Source organism: Leucopleurus acutus, assembly GCF_964270905.1.
Source record: "Leucopleurus acutus genome assembly, chromosome: 3".
Lineage (NCBI taxonomy): Eukaryota > Metazoa > Chordata > Mammalia > Artiodactyla > Delphinidae > Leucopleurus > Leucopleurus acutus.
In genome coordinates this window covers 76,997,153-77,017,991 of record NC_139145.1, presented here as the reverse complement: position 1 = coordinate 77,017,991, position 20,839 = coordinate 76,997,153, and the positions used below count along the sequence as shown (strand labels likewise).

Genomic DNA, 20,839 nt, shown 5'->3' with positions numbered 1-20,839 from the left:
TTCGGTTTGACCTGCGTGATCGTTTTTGTGTGTGAGTTTGAAAAATCTGTAAATTTCACATAAAAATCAGTCTTTCTCTCCTCTCTTGAACTCTTTCGAAAGGGGCAAGACAGTGCCCTCTTTGTGTTACCTTTAGGCAATCATGTCTTCTACTGTCCACCGTTAAGTCCCTTCTTTATTGCCGTGTATTCACATACCTTCCCCAGTTAGATTTGATGACTCTGTTTCTGTGGTAATCTGAAAATGCTGTATTACTTTATAAACATTCCTCATATAGTTATATGTAAATGGTTAGCACTAGCCTTCTGGAAAAAAGTCTAAATGGCTAGATATTACAAATTACCCAGATTATTTAGTCATCATCCTCTAATTCTTGGATTATACATGTGAAAATCATGTGTTACAAATCTATATGCATAATACTCCACAAATTAAATTTTGAAATTTCAGCACATTTTGTTCACACTATCTCATAATTTTGTATCATATGGCATATATATATATATATATATATATATATAGTGTGTGTGTGTGTATGTGATACGTGGACCTCTCACTGTTGTGGCCTCTCCCGTTGCGGAGCACAGGCTCCAGACGTGCAGGCTCAGTGGCCATGGCTCACGGGCCCAGTCGCTCCACGGCATGTGGGATCTTCCCGGACCGGGGCACGAACGCGTGTCCCTTGCATCGGCAAGCAGACTCTCAACCACTGCGCCACCAGGGAAGCCCGTATATGGCATATTTTAAAAAATTCTTTTCTTAATGATGTTAAATAGCAGAATTTTTCCACCTTTTCATTAAATTAGAACTCAGTAAAAAAGAAAGTGTCATTTTGAAAGAAGAAACACTATTCCTGGGTTTTATATTAACAATGTAATATGCTAGTTATTTTAAAAATAACAATAGAGAATTTGGCCAAGTACAATAGAATTAGATACAATTGTGGCCACTAGAGGGCTTTGATTTTTTTTTTTTTTTTTTAACCAGTGAAAGCATAACTGTGAAGATAAACAGTGAAGTTTATATGTCAACCAAAGATTAACTGGTTAGTGCCAAAGTTTTAAATGTGGTTATAATATATAAAGTATGCAAGAATCTTATCCAGACTATACATAAAATATATAATTTTTGACATTGTATATCCGTGAAGCACTGTTTCATAATTTAATAAGTGAAAAGTAGTCAATAGTACAAACTCACAGATGGGATAAGTTTTCATACGTTCATTGCCTTAACATTTTTAAGGTGTTAGAAAAATATTCTACATTTTGCTTCTTTTAATACCATATATAGAACATGTGTATCTATAGTACCTTTGCATATCTTTTTGTTAGAACTAAACAGTAGAACTACCTTTTGTTATGAATACTCCATTCTTGTTTGAAAAAAATCATGCTGAAGTCTTTCAGGGACTTTTCAACAAAATGACAGCTGTGAAAGATCAATTTTCAAGTACTAGCAGATTTAAATGGCTGTTGGCTCTCTGTGGTGAAGATTTTCGTTGTTTTTCAAATTATGTGTAAATTATCTTTTATAAAATATCTCTGGAACCCTATGACAATGAAGACAGATGCTTGAGAAGCCTATTTTAAAAGAATTCCAATTTTTAAATCTCCCCTCTCTCTTTCATCTCATATATTCTGGCTCATTAAATCAGACATGAAGGTCTTATATTTTAAAATGCAACTCCCTTTACTCCATTAAAAATGGAGTAGAACTCAGGCACAGTGGGGAATATTATAATGCTTGCATACCTTTATTAAACCAAGAATAATGTCCCACATGCAGTTGCAATAAGCACACTTCCACCATAATTGAGTTAGACTAGGTATTTTCAAGTTAGGAAAGATATTCCAAAGATGGGCTTTAGAGATTTTCAAATGTTTCCACTAATGCAAAAATATTGTAATGTAACCTTCTCATTTGCATCATTTTCCATAATTTTCCCTATGTTTGCTTATGACAATAATAATCCTTTTTAATGACTTGGTTTATGGCAATGTCTTTCCACTCCCTCAAGTCTCTATAAAATCATAGGTGCTCACGTCACTTTTCTGTTTGAATTTTGCCTATTACTTTCAGGTAAAGGCCAAACTTTTGGTATTTAGCATGGTATTGAAGACCCTTCGGTGTTATAGCACTTCCTCACCTGCATCTCTTTTTCTTTCTGTCTCTATACACTTTCTTCTTTTCCTAGCTTGCCCCTTCATCTATTAAACGTCCCTCAGATGTGCATGCATACACACACACACACACACACACACACACACACACAGCACACATACACAAACCATACCCCTTTCAGTCTGCCACATTGGATGGCTTTCTGCTGGAAATCTCAATTGATCTTTCAAACCTCCTTTCCTTTCCTTTGCATTTTATTGTGCCTGGAATTATCTTCGAGCTTTTTCTACCTGATCCTTCCAAAGTCCATTAAATACGTTCTATTTCTGACGTTATTCCTCCCTCCCTGGCAGAATTAATTGTTCTTTCCTCTCTCCTCTTAAAACATTTTATATATAGTCATACTCTAGCATGTATCACAGATACTACAGACAATTACTCTCTCTTTCCTCTTTTTTTTTTAATTAATTAACAATGTGGGGAACTAATACCAGGAAGGAAGACCCAGTTTCACCATCACACAACTAACGAGAGCCCAAATTATAATTACATCCAAACGCCATACCTTCATATTCAGTTGTGTTATCAATATCAGCATTTCTGGTAATAATACTTTGAAGGTTTGATAAATGCTATTATTTCTATAATTATATGTTTGAGATATCAAGAAAGGAGTAATAGAGTTTTTCTGATGTTTTTTTCAAGTAATTTAATGTTCACATAGATTCTAAGATAACTTAGATAAATAATAGTCTAATTTACTAAATTCCTCTTCCTTTACGTTATATAATAAACATTTAACTCACTATCTGAGAAAAAGTAAAAACATATGTCAAAATGTCATTTTAATGTTTAAATATTTAAATATTTCATTAGTGATATTGATAAATGAAATGCTTTACAATTGTATTTTAATATATCATTTCAATGTCTTCCCTCTAACAGAAAATATCTTGTATTTTTAAGATATGTGTGTGTATATATATATACACACACAGAGAGATTAGAAATCTCATGAACATAGTTTATTTACAACCGAAATTCATCACCTCAAAAGTTCACAAACAAACACCAAACCATAAGCAATAGGGACCTAATGTAAAAATATTTTGTTATAGTATTGTTCCTTTTATTTATTTATGTTGATTTATTCATTTAATATATATTTCTGTTTCAGATGTAATGGAACAGGATACCCTGCCCTCTGGGCGCTTACATTTTCACCAACAAGTCTGACATTAAAGAGCTAATTACATGATCAGTCACTAGTGCGGTTCATGCTGTGAAGCACAGGTGCAGGAGCTCTAGGGCTGTGTTGCAGGACTTCAGGGCAATCTGGAAGCTTTCCTTGAAGAGGAGAAATGTGGGTGAATTTTTGAAGAATAGGTCAGTGTGTGTGTGTGTGTGTGTGTGTGTGTGTGTGTGGTGTGGGGTGTGTGTGTGTGTGTGTGTGTGTGTGTTTTGTGGGAACAGTAAGGAGTAACCAGGACTAGGTAGAGGATGACTTATACAAAGACCCAGAGACGGGAGCTTAGCATCTTCTAAGCACAGGAAGAAATGAAAAGAGCAGAGTGAGGGGAAGTGGCACAAGGGCAAGCTGATGTACAAAGCAGGACCCGGATCTTAGGAGGATTGTGATTTTATAAATATTTGGTCTTTATCTTAAGAGCAATAGGAAACCACTTAAGGTTTAATAATTTATGTTATACGTACAGATTTAAGGAAAGCTCTGTCTGGCTGCAATGCAAAGACTGGATTAAATGGAAGAGAGAGTGGATTGAATAGAGAGGTTGTTCTTACAACCTTACTCATGATGCTTACAGAATATTTTTTATTGAGCTAGTTTACCATCAGTAGGGAAGGTAATACACAACCTGAGGTTTATTTATCTACACTTTTTTTGTTTTTTTGTTTTTGTTTGTTTGTTTGTTTGCATTATGCGGGCCTCTCACTGCTGTGGCCTCTCCCGTTGCGGAACACAGGCTCTGGACGCGCAGGCTCAGCGGCCATGGCTCACGGGCCCAGCCGCTCAGCAGCATGTGGAATCTTCCCAGACCAGGGCCCAAACCCGTGTCCCCTGCATCGGCAGGGGGACTCTCAACCACTGCGCCACCAGGGAAGCCCCTCATCTACACTTTTTAAAATGCAGAAAGTTATTAGAGTTTGAGAGCTATAAGCTTGTGTTAAAGTTTACAGGTCCATTATTGTGAGTTACAGTCTCCTCCTGGACATTGTTAACATAATGGAATCATTTTGATGTGTATACTCACAAATTGCAAGTGAATGAGTCTTTTAAATCTGTTAAGCTGCTTATAGCAATTGTGATGAGGGAGGTTTCCTTTTCCACACTTTACAGGAAGCTTTAGTATAAGCATGTTTGTTATGAAGACAGAAATTAAAGTTAGCAATGGCATTTCAACCACTATAATGTGTGAATAATGTTTGTTACAGGAGAAAGAAAAGTCATAAGTACTCACTTACTAAAACTGACATGCAAGTAAAATTGGGACTTACATGAAGTAATCATCACATGTAATACTGATACATTTTACCTCTATGGAGCTGAGCTGTGCAATAGCACTTTATCCCTCAGTACTCAATTGTCTTATGTTTATTTTATACAGTAAGCATTTGGGCATATGACATTAGAAACGGTGTGTGAAAATTTGGGGGATTTCTACTTCCTCCAGGAGTACCTCAAAAATGCTTACAGTTCGATGAGGAACTGATTTAAATGAAACCAGTTACTTTTGTTTTATAAGTTAAAAAAATTAAACACCTTGATTTTGCAAATTGTAGAGTTACAAATTTTGGATCATTTAGTGCTGTAAATAACATAAACTGTTGATACTTGTATAATTTTCCAAGGTTGCCAAGGCCCATGAACCTTTCTGGACAAATCATATCTATAATTTTATATTTAGACCTGGTCTTCCTAAATACTATTCATTCCATGGCTATAAAACAATTTAACTTAATAAGAAATTACCTACTAAAACATGTATGTCCATCTTCATTCTCTATCAAAGCACTAACTTCATGCATTTTTTTGGTTGGTGCCACAAATCCAAACCTTTTGGGAACCAATCTTCAAAAGTGCAACTGGTGTAGAAACTCCTAAACATGCCCTGCAGGGCTCCCCACAACCTGGCCTCTGTCTGCCTTGTCAGCCTTGTCTCTTATTCATGTGCCTTATGCTACTTTATCCTTTACCAACATATAAAAAATTCTATTTCATACCTTTATGCCACTTCACATGCTATTCCTTCTGCCAAGAAATGCCTTTTCCTCCAGGTTTCATTTTATCATTCAAGACATCTCTCATTTTCACCTGATTTGAAACTATCTCTGGCCAATGCTACCAACTGACCTGCTTGGAAAGAATAAATCACCCCTTTCTCTGCTCTCCTATGCTTGTCAATCCTTTTACCACTACACATGGTACACTGTGTGGTAATTATTAGTTTGCATGGGGAAGGACTGTATCTAGTTCATGTTTTTTTTCTTTGATTTTTTGGGAGAGTATAATTTCAACTATTATCAGGCAGGTATTTGCACATTCATCTCTATCTCCAAATCAAATTCTACATAAGGATGTATAAAATTCACCTTCTATATCATCTCCATCCTATGTCTAGGCCTATTCCCTGGCGATAACCCCTTTTAACATTTGCTTTTGTTTTTCAGGTAGTCAGCTGTCTAAACAATATGCTCAAACACTTTTTTTAAACTGCAAACCATGTCATTTGACTCATCTTTATGGAAGATGAAGAATTAGTCTTTTTTGCTTTTGCCATATGTTGAGAAGAAAAATCAGTAACCAGCATCTTAATAGTAAAAGTAGAATGAAACACTGATAATGAACTCATAAAGAAATAAATTTAAACCTATATTTCTAAATTTGAACCTTTCAAAAGAGAATTCAAGATTCAAATGGTTTCTCTTTTTACACACATTATACTCATCACCCACAGTTCAATAGTTCACTTCTTTTCCCTATCCCTAATGTGTGACAACTTTCCAGTTGTATGATCTATTGAATGTAATTCGTTATTTTTTCTTGGAGAATTCTGATTTCCTGTTTTAGCTTAGAATAATTGCTTTGGGGACTCAAGTAAGTTGTCATTCTTAAATTCTTTTGTTTTCATACTTCTGTGTTAATTACAATGGTTTTTGCTTTCTGTGCCTTCCTCCTTTCTTGGATTCCATTTTACTGAGCTACAGAATATCCTTAACTTTTAAAGAACAGATACAGGAGAAGTAAATTAATATCTTAATATCTACATATCTATATCTACATATATAGATAATATCTATATCTACATATCTATATCTACAGAATATCCTTAACTTTTAAAGAACAGATACAGGAGAAGTAAATTAATATCTTAATATCTACATATCTATATCTATATCTATATCTATATATCTATAGATATATATATCTATATATATCTATATATATCTACATATCTATATCTACATATATAGATAATATCTATATCTACATATCTATATCTATATCTAAGATATCTAGATATCTATATCTAATATCTTAATATCTACAAATATTTTAATTTTTCATTACAATAAATTGTTAAATTAGTCAGGTATAGAATTGGGGTTAAAATTACTTTGCCAGAGAACTTTTGAAGTTACTGGTAAAATGACTTTCATCATCCATTCACACATAAGATGCTGTGATGATTATTTAATTTTCACTTCTTTCTGAGTTTTCTGTGTTTGTTTGGTAAATGATTGACTTTGTTTTCATTTTCATTCATGCTGATTAGCACTCAGTTGACTCTTTCCCTCTGAAGCTCCATTTGTATTGTCAACTGTGGAATTTTCTCTTTATTTTTTTTTTTTGATTATTGGAATCCCACATTTTTATCTTTTTTCCCCATTTTTTTCTGGAACTTCTCAGTCAGTCATTAAAGCTCCAGGATTGATTTTCTTGCTCTCCCTGCCTTTAAATTTTTTCTTGTATTTTCCTTTTTATTTTATTATTTTTTAATTATTTTATTTTTAGCTGTGTTGGGTCTTCGTTGCTGCACGCGGGCTTCCTCTAGTTGTGGCGAGCGTGGGCTACTCTTTGTTGTGGTACATGGCCTACTCATTGTAGTGGCTTCTCTTGTTGTGGAACACAGGCTCTAGGTGGGTGGGCTTCAGTAGTTGTGGCACGTGGGCTGAGTAGTTGTGGCTCACAGGCTCAGTAGTTGTGGTGCACAGGCTTAGTTGCTCCACGGCATGTGGGATCTTCCCGGACCAGGGCTTGAACCCATGTCCCCTGCATTGGCAGGAGGATTCTTAACCACTGAACCACCAGGGAAGTCCCTATTTTCCTTCTTAAAGAAAATAATTTTGTTTTATGATTAGGAATATTTCTTAGATTTTTTTCTTTTCTTTAAAAATAATCTTTTTAAATTTAGTATTTATGTTTTATACTTCAAATATTTTTCTTTCTTGATGTCTGTTCTTTTATAACAGTGCGTTATTTTATAGCTGCAATACATTCTGAAACTTCTCCAAGTACATTAATTGGAATTACAACAAAGTTCTCTTACTTTACTAATAATGACAGCTTTGCCTTCAATATTGATCTTTTCATTCATCTTGGTCCTTCTATTTTGTGATGTTGTTTACCCTCAAATATCTCTTGATCTTCAGACATATTCATATTATAAAGATGTTTTAACAGCCTCTCCTACATATAGGGAAAAGGAGGATGCTGATTGAAAATTCTGAATGTGTCAGATGGGCATGAAGTACTTTAGAAGACAAGCTAGCTGCTCTTGCCCCATTTCTACCACCTTCCCAATGGAAAAACATAATAGTAATGAGGGAGGAGAGCTTTGTTTTGAGATCCTACCAACCACACTCAGTGCCTTCTTCTTATCCAGAGACATGTTCAGATTCTTTACAGCAAGAATTTCAGTGTACCTTAAGGGTGTGAGCTCTTAGCATGTTGCCAGTCTTGTTGCACCATTTGACACAATTTTTTTCCATTGTGAAACATAGTCACTCAACAACTTCACACCCTAATTTTGCATTACTTCTCACTTCCACTCTCTCTCTATTCCACTTTCAAGTTTGGAATCCTTCTGGGACTCCATCAGTACTTTGACCACCTTTTCATTAATTCACCCATGTATTTATAAAACTCTCTGGGTCAACTTATACCACACTTTGAGAAGATATTCTGAATTTATTACTGTATTTATTTCTTTACTCTCATTTAGATATGATTTGGGGAGGAAGGCACTAAATACACATGATCAGTCTCTATTAAACTGGAAGCCTTATTTTTTTAATCTCAGTGTCTCATACAATAACAGATTAATAATATTTGCACAATAAATATTTGTCAAACCCAATTGAACACACAGAAAAATAAGAAAAATTACCTTGTAGTTTTAGCTTATTTTCTACTGATCAGGCTTGGCTATGAATTATGATTATTGTTTATTTTTCAATCTAGTTTACTTTCAGATAACAGGGTATAAATTGCCACTTAAATGAATATTACAAAAGCAAACAACAGAACACCTTCAAAACATATACTGTATTCTGTTTCAAAAAATGTTTCAAATAATTTTTCAGTAAGAATTTTTAAGCAAGTTTATAACCTTCATATTTATTTCCCAACAAGGATGATTAAAGGTATACCAGTGTGTTTGTGTGTGTGTGTGTGTGTGTGTGTGTGTGTGTGTGTGTGTGTGTGTTCTGTATGTGTGTTTTAGTCTCTATTTCAGAGGATGCTAATTGCCTTGGAATGTCCGTTCTCCCTTCTTATTTTGAGGAATAACCATAGCTTTTCACTGAGCACGTTGGACCCCAGATAAAAGCGTACATTTCCCAGTCTCCTCCACTTAAGCAACTTACTATTGGCTGGTCAAACATAAGCAAATAAAATGTATTACTCCTGAAACATCTCTTTAAAAAGGAGTAGGTGTGCGTTCCCCACTGTTCTTCATCCTTCCCCTTGAAATACATATGCGAAGGCCGGCCCTCCAGCTATGAACTTGGACTTAAAAATGGACACCAAACCCTAGGGATAGCAGAACAGAAAGTTGGATAGAGCCTGGGTCTCTGGCAGCTTCAAGATAGTGCCTTATTTATCGTGGATTGCTTCCACTATCTATGTTATATACTCTATCAAATACACCAAGGACAAGGAGAATAAATAAACATTAGATAATACAACTCTGTTATTATCGTGTCTGGGATATTGTGATTGGTCAGGTCTCTAAGAAACAATAATATTGTTAAGGAAGTGGCAGTTGCTGTAGAAATCCAAAGACAGCTTTGGGAACTCAAGGCAATTCTAGTCATTCCTTGGAAAGCAAGCATTTAGTGCTCACCACCTGAGCAACTCTTTCATATTGGTCACTGGACCTTTTCAAAAAAAAAAATTTTTTTTTAAACAAATGTCAAAGCAGAATTAACCAAATTGTGGAATAGTTTAAATGTTTTCCACTTATTACATTGTTTTTAGCACAAGTATAATTAAATATAGTTCTCCCGTTCACAAAATAATTACAAGAGTTATTTATACATATTAATTCATATTTAGTACATCACTAGTACTGTGGTCTAGTAGTGGAATACAGAGTTGTATAGCACATAATGAACAACTTATTTCCTGTCAATAGATCAACCAGGTGATAGATAGATAAAATATATATAGAAAAATACAAGTATAGATTTTAAAATTTTTATATTATGTCAAAAATGGAGGGCTTCCCTGGTGGCGCAGTGGTTAAGAATCCTCCTGCCAATGTAGAGGACATGGGTTCGATCCCTGGTCCGGGAAGATCCCACATGCTACAGAGCCACTAAGCCCATGCACCACAACTACTGAGCCTGAGCTCTAGAGCCCTCGGCTACAACTACTGAGCCTGCGTGCTATAACTACTGAAACCCACACACCTAGAGCCCTTGCTCTGCAACAAGAGAAGCCACTGCAATGAGAAGCCCGTGCACCGCACGAAGAGTAGCCCCCACTCACCACAACTAGAGGAAGCCCGCACACAGCAATGAAGACCCAACACAGCCACAAATAAAAACAAATAAATAAATAAATTTATTAAAAAAAAAAAAGTAGAAGTGAAGCTCTTGGGTCAGCCTGCATTCGGCCATGGACCATGGTCTGACAGCTAGTTCACCCATTGCTCTCATTCATTTCCCTTTCTTTTTACTGCTGATGCCACACATTTAAATTGTGGTTGTTTTTATGAATAAATATTAAATATAGAAGAACTCATAATTTGGTGCATATTTAAGTTGGAGTTAAATTCCTCCTTTCCTTTCATTAAGTTTGTAATTCTTAATGAAATTCTTGAAGTTGTGATTTGTTACTGAGAAGGCCCTAGAGAAAGATTCACTCAAATTGAAAAAGCGTTTTGTTTTTAAGGCCATTGAGCTATATATTTTGTGGCTTTTAATTGAAATATGTAGGATTTAGGAAATATCTCAATACATTTAGGGCTATACTGATGAATATTTAAAGATAAATATGTAATTCAACCATCTTAGTTGTTTCGGAGAGTGACTGAAATGTTCCCTGTGCCAAGCTGTGGAGCTAGGCTTTCAGAGTCAGATAACATAGGCAGAGAGTTCACTAAGCCTCACCAACTCTTTATGGCTGCCTTCCTTTTTTTCTACTTCATTCTTTCCTGTGTGCCTTTCTGGACAACCCAGAATTGGTGACATTGAAGACCTTGAAAATCAGACCCAAGATGGGAAAGCTGGGGAGAGATGGAAGTGAGGGCAAGAAATGACTTTTCTCAGAGGTTCTACCTTTATCCAGTTTATTTACTCAGCATTTTATTATTGAATATCCACTGTGTACAATCGCTGTACTCTCTGCCAGGAGTACAAAGATGGAAATATGTGCTTACACGGTCTGAGGGAAACACACAGGTATAGACAATTCTGATATATAGAAGCAGCTGTAATAATAAAATGGCAAAATCCAGTGAGAGCATAAGAAAAGGAGCTCCTAATGTTTTTATTTATTTTTTTTTAATTTTAGGTAAATCTGTTCATCCTAAATTTCACTCTAATGCCAACCCTGAAACCCTGAAGTATCTTTATTTTTATTCTTTGCAGTTTAACATTTACAGAAGTAGTATAAGCTGAATTTTGTATTCCCACAAATAACTCAGATCATTTAGTCAGTTAATTTCTTCCAAATCTGCTTCCTTTTTATGAAAATATTTAGGGATATTTTCCAATATGAAAACCTTAAGCTCATGTGATCCCTGAGCCACAATTATCAGTATTCCTAATTATTCCACAATCTAACCATAGCTTCCTTGTATGTGAGGCTAAGGAAAACCTCCTGGAATCACTGAATGTATTATCCTTTCTTTACATATCCCTTTGTTTCACTCCCATTGGCACATTCCTCCGTAGATCTGAGTAGCCACAATTACTTAGAAAAATGACTAAATTTCAAGTTTGAGATACACATTTCTCCTTTGCTCCTGATGTTAGGTGTGGATGTTCTTAGACTTTTGATTGATGTCATGCTGTCCTCTCACCTCCAAATATGTGCAAACAATGTGTCCCTCTAGTCCTACTTTCTTTCATTTTGCTTTCCCCTTAATTCCATCATGCCTGTGGTCATAATTCCTTTAGTTGCAATATGATACTGTGAAATCGTTTCAGCAAAACATAGAAGTGTAATTTCAAGGAATACAGTGTATTCCTTGTATGGTTAATTTACTCATCTCTCACTTGGCTGCAATATCCTCTAACTCAACAAGCAAATAAACTGCAGCAGCTTTCAATGTGTTCTCCACATGGCAGCTGTTAAGAAATTCTCCTTTTATTTCTTTCTAACTTTATTTAAGTAGTGATATTTATTTTATTTTCAAATTATGAAAGATTTTACACATGACATAAAATAAATACTGTATCAAATATAACCCGAACTTAACAAATGTTAACACTTTATCATAATTACTTTATATCAAGTTTTAAAAGAAATAAAATATTTCATCTATATAGCTGATGCCTTCTGACAGTCTTTCCCCTTCCTCCTTGCCTAAACTTAATGTCTATCATTTATTTTCATGTTGTATAAACTAAAACATCTGTGCTTCTACATATAAACAATACATACATATTGGATACATATAGAGATATATATTTTTAAACTTTTATGTTCAACTGAAGATTTTTGAGATTTATCCCTGTTGATAAATATAGCTGTAGTTACTTCATTTGAACTAGTTTGTATTTATATACATGACTTACTAATAGATATTTAGGTTGTTTCCAGTTTTTTGCTATGGCAAAACAAACAACACCAAAAAAAAAAAAAACCTAAAAGAAACATCCTTGTGCTGTTTCAACCCTGTGCACATCTCTTAGAATTTCTCCAGAACAGTCTAGGCTTTGTTCCTAAAATACCTGTACGGTAGGGTAGGGTAAGCACCTTATACAATTTATAAGATATTGTCAAAAAATTTCCTAACACACTGAATTTACATTTGCACTGGCAATGTACAGAGTTCCCATTTACCCACCTCATCACCAACAAGTAGAACTATCAGGCTGGTTCGTTTTTCCTAAACTACTCAGAATGAAATACGTTCTCACTTTTCTTCAGTTTGCACTACGTTGATTACTAGTGAGATTGAGTATATGATTTTTGGAAATTTGGAACATCCCTTATGTGAATTACTTCTTTATAACTTTTATCCCATTGTTTGAGCGTGTGTGTGTGTGTGTGTGTGTGTGTGTGTGTGTGTGTACATGAACTTTCAATTTTGTTTCATTCATTTTTTTTCACCTGTTTGTATTGATACAATACTATTTGATTAAAACAGATTTCAGGGTTTTTTGCTCAGTATTAGTATAGCTGCATCAGTTTTCATTTGGTTATTTGCCTGCTATATCTTATTTCTTTCACTCTGTATTCAATCCTTCTGTGTCCCTTCTTGAATAAATTATTTTAATCTATTTATACTTGTTATGATTATTAATATTATTATTTTTTAAGTTTGGTTTTTTAAACTATCATATGGGTTTGTTTCTATTTAGTATGCTTTTTTGGTTGTTTTCTTATTTTCTGCCATTTTTAGATTTGCCAAAATTCCCTTACTCACTTTTTAATCCTTATTTTGAAAGTTGTAAGTTTGTCTATTACTTCAGTAGTTGCCGTACAATTTTTCCCGTGCATTCTTAATGTAATGAAGCGTAAAGCTAATCAGTGTCAGATAGATATGATATGATTCCTTACACACACACACACACACACACACACAAATTCAGTGACCTTTACATGAAAAATTAGTATGTGCAAATGTCCTGGGGCAGGAAGCTGACTGACAATTATGAGGGTCTGAAAGAAGACTGGAGAGGTTTGAGAACAGAAAGGAAAAGGGAATCTTAATAGATTTGAATATGGAGGGTCACTTAGGAGTGCTGTCTTGTACTGGCTAAAAAGGGCCAATTGTTTTATTTTCAGAAACCCTGTGAGCCAATTGTGAAATAACTATTATTGAAAACAAAAGTATATAAACCTATATTAAATGGATTACATTAAAAAGAAAGATTTTTTTTCTAATTATTCCTAGTCATTCCTAATCATTTTACTACATTTTAATATTTATCTGTACTCCTGAGTTTATGTCTATTCTACTGGTATGGTGGAAATACTTTATAATGATGCACCCCTGCAGGTTTCTTCCCAATTTCACATTTAGTGATGTTGCCTTTACTCACTTGAAGTCAACCATGGCAGGAGTTTACACCATGGAAACTGGCAAACTCTTCAAATCAAGACTCACTCACACCTCTAAGAACCCATTATTAAACACTTATCAGAACAACACTGAGTGAGACTGTACAGGACCTTAGAGACCATGTTAAGAATTGATACATATCACAGGAGAAATGAGCAGGCATTGAAAGGTTTTAAGCAAGGAATGACAAGAGCACAATTCTGTTTTTAGAAAGACCACTGAGATTACAGAAGTGAGAAGCGAGGCAGGGTGACTGGGTGGCTCCCATGGTAAGTAATAGTGCTTCAGGCTAGAATCAAAAAAGGAAGATGGAGAGAAATGAATGGATTTAGGAGCTAAAACTGATGACCTAGCTCTCATGGTACTAGTGTGAACCAATTACATAAGACACTCATGTAGAAGAAGTAAAATCTCTGAGTCCTCTCTAACTTCTTGTTGGTAATGATATTTTCATTTTGAGCCCAATTGTGCCACCATGTGTCAAAGAGCCAACTTCACAGTTGAACAAACTTAGGCCTGAATAAGAGAGGAGGGAAAAGTCTACATATGGAAACGTGAGATGAGGGGACTCATTCCATTGAAAAATAAATTACTTTTAAAGTAATCCATAACTTTTCTTTCCTCCTGTAGGCATACTAGTACATGTATGGTAGCCATGAGAATAGCCTCTAAGATCTCTGACTGCAGGGAGTGTAAATGATAGAGGGTCAACTTTTGGGTTCTGAAATTGAGCATTTGCCCTGAGGTCATGCTTCCCACAAGTTGCCCCAGACAATGACTTAACAGGGCAGAGGCACTAAGCAACCCTGTCATAAGAGGTGCCAGATTCAACCAGAAGTTAGAGAGGACTCAGAGATGTTACTTCCTCCACATGAGTGTCTTATGTGATTGGTTCACACTAGTACCATGAGAGCTAGGTCTTCAGTTTTAGCTCCTAAATCCATTCATTTCTCTCCATCTTCCTTTCTTTGATCCTAGTCTGAGCCACTATTACTTACCATGGGAGCCACCCAGAGTCACCCTGCCTTGCCTAAATTTATTGAATGAAAACATTAAGAACAATGGAATACACCACTCAGTATTAGTCAAGGTTCCCATAACAGATTATAGCGAGACAGGAAGATATTGTTTGTAGTATATTTTGCTTCGGGTCGTTCTTCAACACAATTACCTTGTTCTTTCCACCAGGTGGTTGACCAGATTGATACCCTGACTTCTGACCTACAGCTGGAGGATGAGATGACCGACAGCTCCAAAACGGACACCCTGAATAGTAGCTCAAGTGGGACAACAGCCTCCAGCATAGAGAAGATCAAAGTGCAGGCCAACGCCCCCCTCATTAAACCCCCAGCCCACCCATCTGCTATCCTCACCGTCCTGAGAAAGCCAAACCCTCCCCCTCCCCCTCCACGGTTGACACCTGTGAAGTGTGAAGACCCGCAAAGAGTGGTGTCCACTGTCAATCCGGTAAAGACCAATGGCACCCTTCTGCGAAACAGAGGCTTCCCAGGGGCACCCAACAAAATTCCAAACGGAGACGTTTGCTGCAAACCCAGCAGTAACTTGGACAAGGCTCCAGTGCAGCCTCTGATGCACAGACCTGAAAAAGACAGGTGCCCCCAAGCAGGGCCTCGGGAGCGAGTTCGGTTTAATGAAAAAGTCCAGTACCATGGCTATTGTCCTGACTGTGACACCCGGCATCACATAAAAAATAGGGAGGTCCACTCACACAGCGAACCTGTCCACCCACCAGGAAAGCTTCCTCCCCATGGCCCTGCCCAGCCTCCTCCCCCTAACCTCCCTCCTTTTCCACTAGAAAATGGGGGGCTGGGAATAAGCCACAGTAACAGCTTCCCCCCACTCAGACCTGCACCTGTGCCTCCTCCCACTGCACCAAAACCACAGAAGACGATCTTGAGGAAATCAACCACTACAACAGTGTGATGTATGCCATTTAAAAAAACTTTTTTGTTTTTTTTAACTCTTATATTATAAACATAAAATAATACGTAATGAGCACTTTCTACTCAAGCAATAAAAAGCCCAAATATATTTATCCTGCATTCAGCAGAGTGGCATAAAAAATCACCGGGTAAGTATGCAGTATGTTGTTTATGTCCTGGCTATACATTGTTTAAAAGTTACATCATGAAACCACAGAATAACGGAATAGCTGAATATATTGTTTTTCCAGTTGACCTGTGTCAAACTGTGACCTGTAGATTTCAAACATTTTGATTTACCATAAGAGATGGGATTAGATTCATTTTATTCATGCCTAACTCATCTATGCATTAAGAACATGCCATACTCTGACCTAATGCTTTTTAATAAGAAATTTTAATACTGAAAGACTATTTTATTATTTTTTTCTAAAGATGTTTGTCACTAGTTTTGCATTATTAAATGCTGAGGATAATACCAGAACATTTATTTTCTATACTATACAATTATGACTATATGTTCACCTATATATGTAATGAAAGATTTTGGTCTGTGGAAATATCATATGTCAATAAACAATGGTAAATAATGGCAAAACCAAATGTTCCTCAGAATTAAAATGAAGCAGTGGTTCATTTAATTCCACGTTAGTTTACGTCAAAATGGATAGCAGCTCTGACAGAGTTTGGAGATCACAGTGAGTATATGTCAGAATTTTTCAAATTAAATATCATAATCCAGATTCTCAATAGAACTGTAAATATTTTCATATGATTTGCCTCCATTTTGGTACCTCAGGGATGACCTGTTGCAGGCCAACCCCTTTAGGTCCTCCCCACTCTCAGCATGCCTCCAGGTCAATGCATAAACCAGCTCATTGAAGCTGTAGGATGACTTTGCTCCTGCATCAGCAAGCTCTCTGCCTTCCTGAGGGATTCCCCCGTTTACAGGAGAATCCTAGAGGAAAATAAAGATGTTTATGGAACAGGATATTTTTAGCATTCGCCTTAAGCTGATTCTCCCTCAGAGCTGAAATATGCCAGGGTTTTTGTTATTCTATAGAAGGAAGAGAGGAAATCCTTTCCTCCTAACATCCAATAAATGTGCTTCTCTTTAGTCTAATTTGCCAACTAAAGTCACACTTACCCATGGACAAAAGTTCACTTCCTAACTACCATGATTTGGACTGATCCTATGATTTGCCCTGGAGTTAGAAATGAGTTTACTCCCTTAGATTCATGATAACAGGTAAATGCCTGAGCAAAATGTGGTCATTAAGTGGCAGGAGTAGAAGGAGTCATCTTTGGTGGAGATTTGATTATTATGCAACTTAAAAAAGAATACTGTAATACTTTTGAATATTTGGCTTTTGATCGTAAAACTTGAACTTTTGCCACTACAGGAAAGTAGTCTTCAGTCATATTTCTTTGTTGCCTTTTTCATGTTATAGCATCATAATTTGGAGTACTGTTTTTGAACAGCTTCCTATTTAAAATGCTAATATATTTTAGGCATAATTCCCTAAAGAAAATAGGTTTATTTTTTAAAGGAACAATCAAATGAGTAAAAATAGTGACGTCACGTTGAAAATGTACTCAACATGATTTTTGTTCTGTGTGTGTTAGACATGAAGATAATGCAAGCAGAATAAATCCAACTTTTCAGAAAGTTACAAAAGGCAAGACCAATAATCAAAGGCCAGAATCTAAAGTTTATTAACTATATGATCAGTATGTTTAATAGATGTGAGCCAGGTAAATAAATAATTGACATTGAATACCAAAATAACACATATATTCTTAACATTGTAATATGTTCATTTAGTCTTGATATAAATAAACCCAGGATTTTATCACCTTTCTAGATTTAAATATTTACATCCTTTCAAATATCCATCCAGTGTGAGGCCTTTTGATATTATAAAGTCTTTGAAGACATGAAGTTTTTTTCCCTTCAGCCCATCTTTCTTTCACAGCCAATTGCTGTGACCTAATAATTACATTATAGTGTGAGACTTTGACCCTTGTTGATGTCTGGGAACCAACCTGGACCTCAAAGTAGAGCTTACTAACAGCCACATATCATCCACTGAGCAGATAACTCATTTGCAATAAAGCAAGTTGAATAAGTTGGATGATTTAAGCTGGTTGATTAAGGATGTTTGAGCCAGATGCCTACACACAACCTCTGAGGTTCAAATCCACTTCTCTTCCTCAAATTATAGATGGAGCTACCCCATGAGAGACCATCTTTTTATGTTTGATTAGTGACATATGCCAAAACCACAACACCTGTTTTTATTTAACACATTTATAAGTAACTGTTGGCCTATAAAGCTGAGTTAAATCTCAACATAAAGAAGTTATAGTTATTGACCTTCTTCTCTTATTACAGTTTATTTATTACATAATCAACATTAAATGTTAGATTACAGCAGTGTTGGGACATTCCTTTTAGTTTATTTGCTCCATATGTTCCTTTTTTTTTTTTTTACTAATGTATAGAATATATTGGGCCAATAGGGTTTTTTGCCCAATAATTCTGCAACATTCATTGGTAGTCATGTCTCTAAATATATATAAACTTGTAAAACATGGAAAGCAATTAACATAGAGTGTCATAATATTTGCCTGGAAACTTGTAATTAAAGTGTCATAAGTGGCAGTGCGGTTTTTGTAATCAGCCAACATTGCTTTCAAAAATTAAATTCTGAAATGCAAGCTCTGCACATCATACATTAAATCATCATAAAACATGGTCTATATTTTCTCTTCATGAAGATACCAAAGCAGAAATGCTTTTTTCAAATCTTTAAGGGCAGGTTCTTTTTTCACAACATGGCTTTAACTCTTTTATTCACACATAGAGTAGTGTACCAAAAAGCTGGCCTCAATACTCCTTTGAAGGTGATGTTTCTACAAAATGTAAAATGGTAGTACTGCTATGAAAACATCTATTCCTAGTGAAAGGTAGAATATAGTTCAAAAAACTGTATCCATTAATTAAATTGAAATAAGAAAAATTTTCTCTTGTTATTTTATTTTTTTATTGTTTTTAATTTTTATTATTTTTTAAATATCTTTATTGAAGTATAATTGCTTTACAATGGTGTGTTAGTTTCTGCTTTATAACAAAGTGAATCAGTTATACATAGACATATGTTCCCATATCTCTTCCCTCTTGCGTCTCCCTCCCTCCCACCCTCCCTATCCCACCCCTCTAGGTGGTCACAAAGCACCGAGCTGATCTCCCTGTACTATGTGGCTGCTTCCCACTAGCTATCTATTTTACGTTTGGTCAGTGTATATATGTTTGGTAGGTCTCACTTTGTCCCAGCTTACCCTTCCCCCTCCCCATATCCTCAAGTCCTTTCTCTAGTAGGTCTGTGTCTTTATTCCCGTCTTGCCCCTAGGTTCTTCATGACCATTTTTTTTTAGTTTCCATATATATGTGTTAGCATACAGTATTTGTTTTTCTCTTTCTGACTTACTTCACTCTGTATGACAGACTCTAGGTCCATCCACCTCACTACAAATAACTCAGTTTCATTTCTTTTTATGGCTGAGTAATATTCCATTTTATATACGTGCCACATCTTCTTTATCCATTCATCTGTTGATGAACACTTAGGTTGCTTCCCATTTTTGTGATGGGAGGTTATTGTATCTCCACTGATGAAAGGCAAAAAGAAAATAAAATTGACCAAAGTTCTCTTCCATCTCTCAGTGGTTTTAGGAGTCATAAAGGGAAATAAAACTGATATATTTTTTAGGCCATGCTTAAGCTAAATATAAAATATCTGCTCAAAAATACAGGGCATGCGAGAAGAGACATTCCCCACTCTTCAATTTGATAATATATTCATACCTCTTCTCATTAGTTTAATAGTAGTCTATGAAAAAAATGTCTGCTATTAACTGAAGTGATTTAATTAACCTAAAAATTCTTCTTTGAATTATGCCCACATCTAACTATTTAATGAATAAAGGAATAAGGCACTGTACTATATGGCTTTCTTTGGGCAGATCAGTAGTTCCTTTTAACATGACCAAGAACAGCAGCTACATAGTCTCTGAAACTATGCAAGGCCTTTTATCTACAGGTTCTAATTATAGCTCTTTTTGGATGTTCTGTGAAGAAAAGGCTGAGTAGTTCCACATGTAATTGCATTGGGAATGGTGTAATCAAGTCATGAATCACTGCCTTGACTGAATTTTTTCCCGTGGGATATATGCAATAATGCAATGTTTTTGTGATTGTCCTGATTCAGTTTTTTTCTGCAGTTTCTCTGTTGGTAGCACATTTTGCTGTAATGTACACTCAAATTTGTAGCAAAATATTTCATTGTTGTGCATTGGTACATACTGATGATTTCTAAGTGAGGAAATGATTTATGAACAATAAAATTCTGTATCACATATTTAAGTGCACAGAATCTGAAAATTACTAGATAGCAAAATCACATGATATTTTCTAGGAACTGTGACACTGTATTCAGATTTTTAGACTAAACATTTTTGAATTTTAGAGTTGTGTAAATTGCCTGATTCTGAAATAATGACAGATGTGAGACTACCATTAGGGCAGGCAGCAGTGTTGAACATAAAACTGCATTAGCCGTATTTTAGTGGAACATCAGTTATGTAGGGTGTCATTTCATTGAAAGCACTTGGATTTATCCATCTGGTCTTTTTCGAAAAACCTGAAGAAGGTCTGCAAATAACCCTCTCTGTAAAATGTAGTTAAATCAACAATGGATATAGAATTATGTGAAGGTCAAGTGAAAATACGTAGGAAATATTGCTTATGATTTATGACTTCTAGACTGATCAACGATAGGTAAACTAATATGTTAACTGCTTTCTGAAATTTTACATACATTATTTTTTTCTAAGTCTCACATGAATGTATAAAATAGATATTATTATCCTTATTTACAAGTGAAGAAATCCAGGACCTCAGTTTCAGTGTTTTGCCAAAACTGACCCCTTAGTAAGTGGCTGGCATTTTAG

The 20,839-nt window shown here is 35.5% G+C and overlaps 1 protein-coding gene across 1 annotated transcript in view; it reads left to right on the top strand.

Annotated features, from left to right (window-relative positions):
• The window catches only part of PRR16 (proline rich 16), a 177,338-nt gene extending 158,093 nt beyond the window's left edge, over nt 1-19,245 (top strand). Inside the window, 1 exon segment of the mRNA XM_082836766.1 lies at nt 15,072-19,245. Within this exon segment, the coding sequence (XP_082692892.1) occupies nt 15,072-15,827 (756 nt within the window). The 3' untranslated portion in view covers nt 15,828-19,245.
• The last annotated feature ends 1,594 nt before the right edge of the window (nt 19,246-20,839 follow it).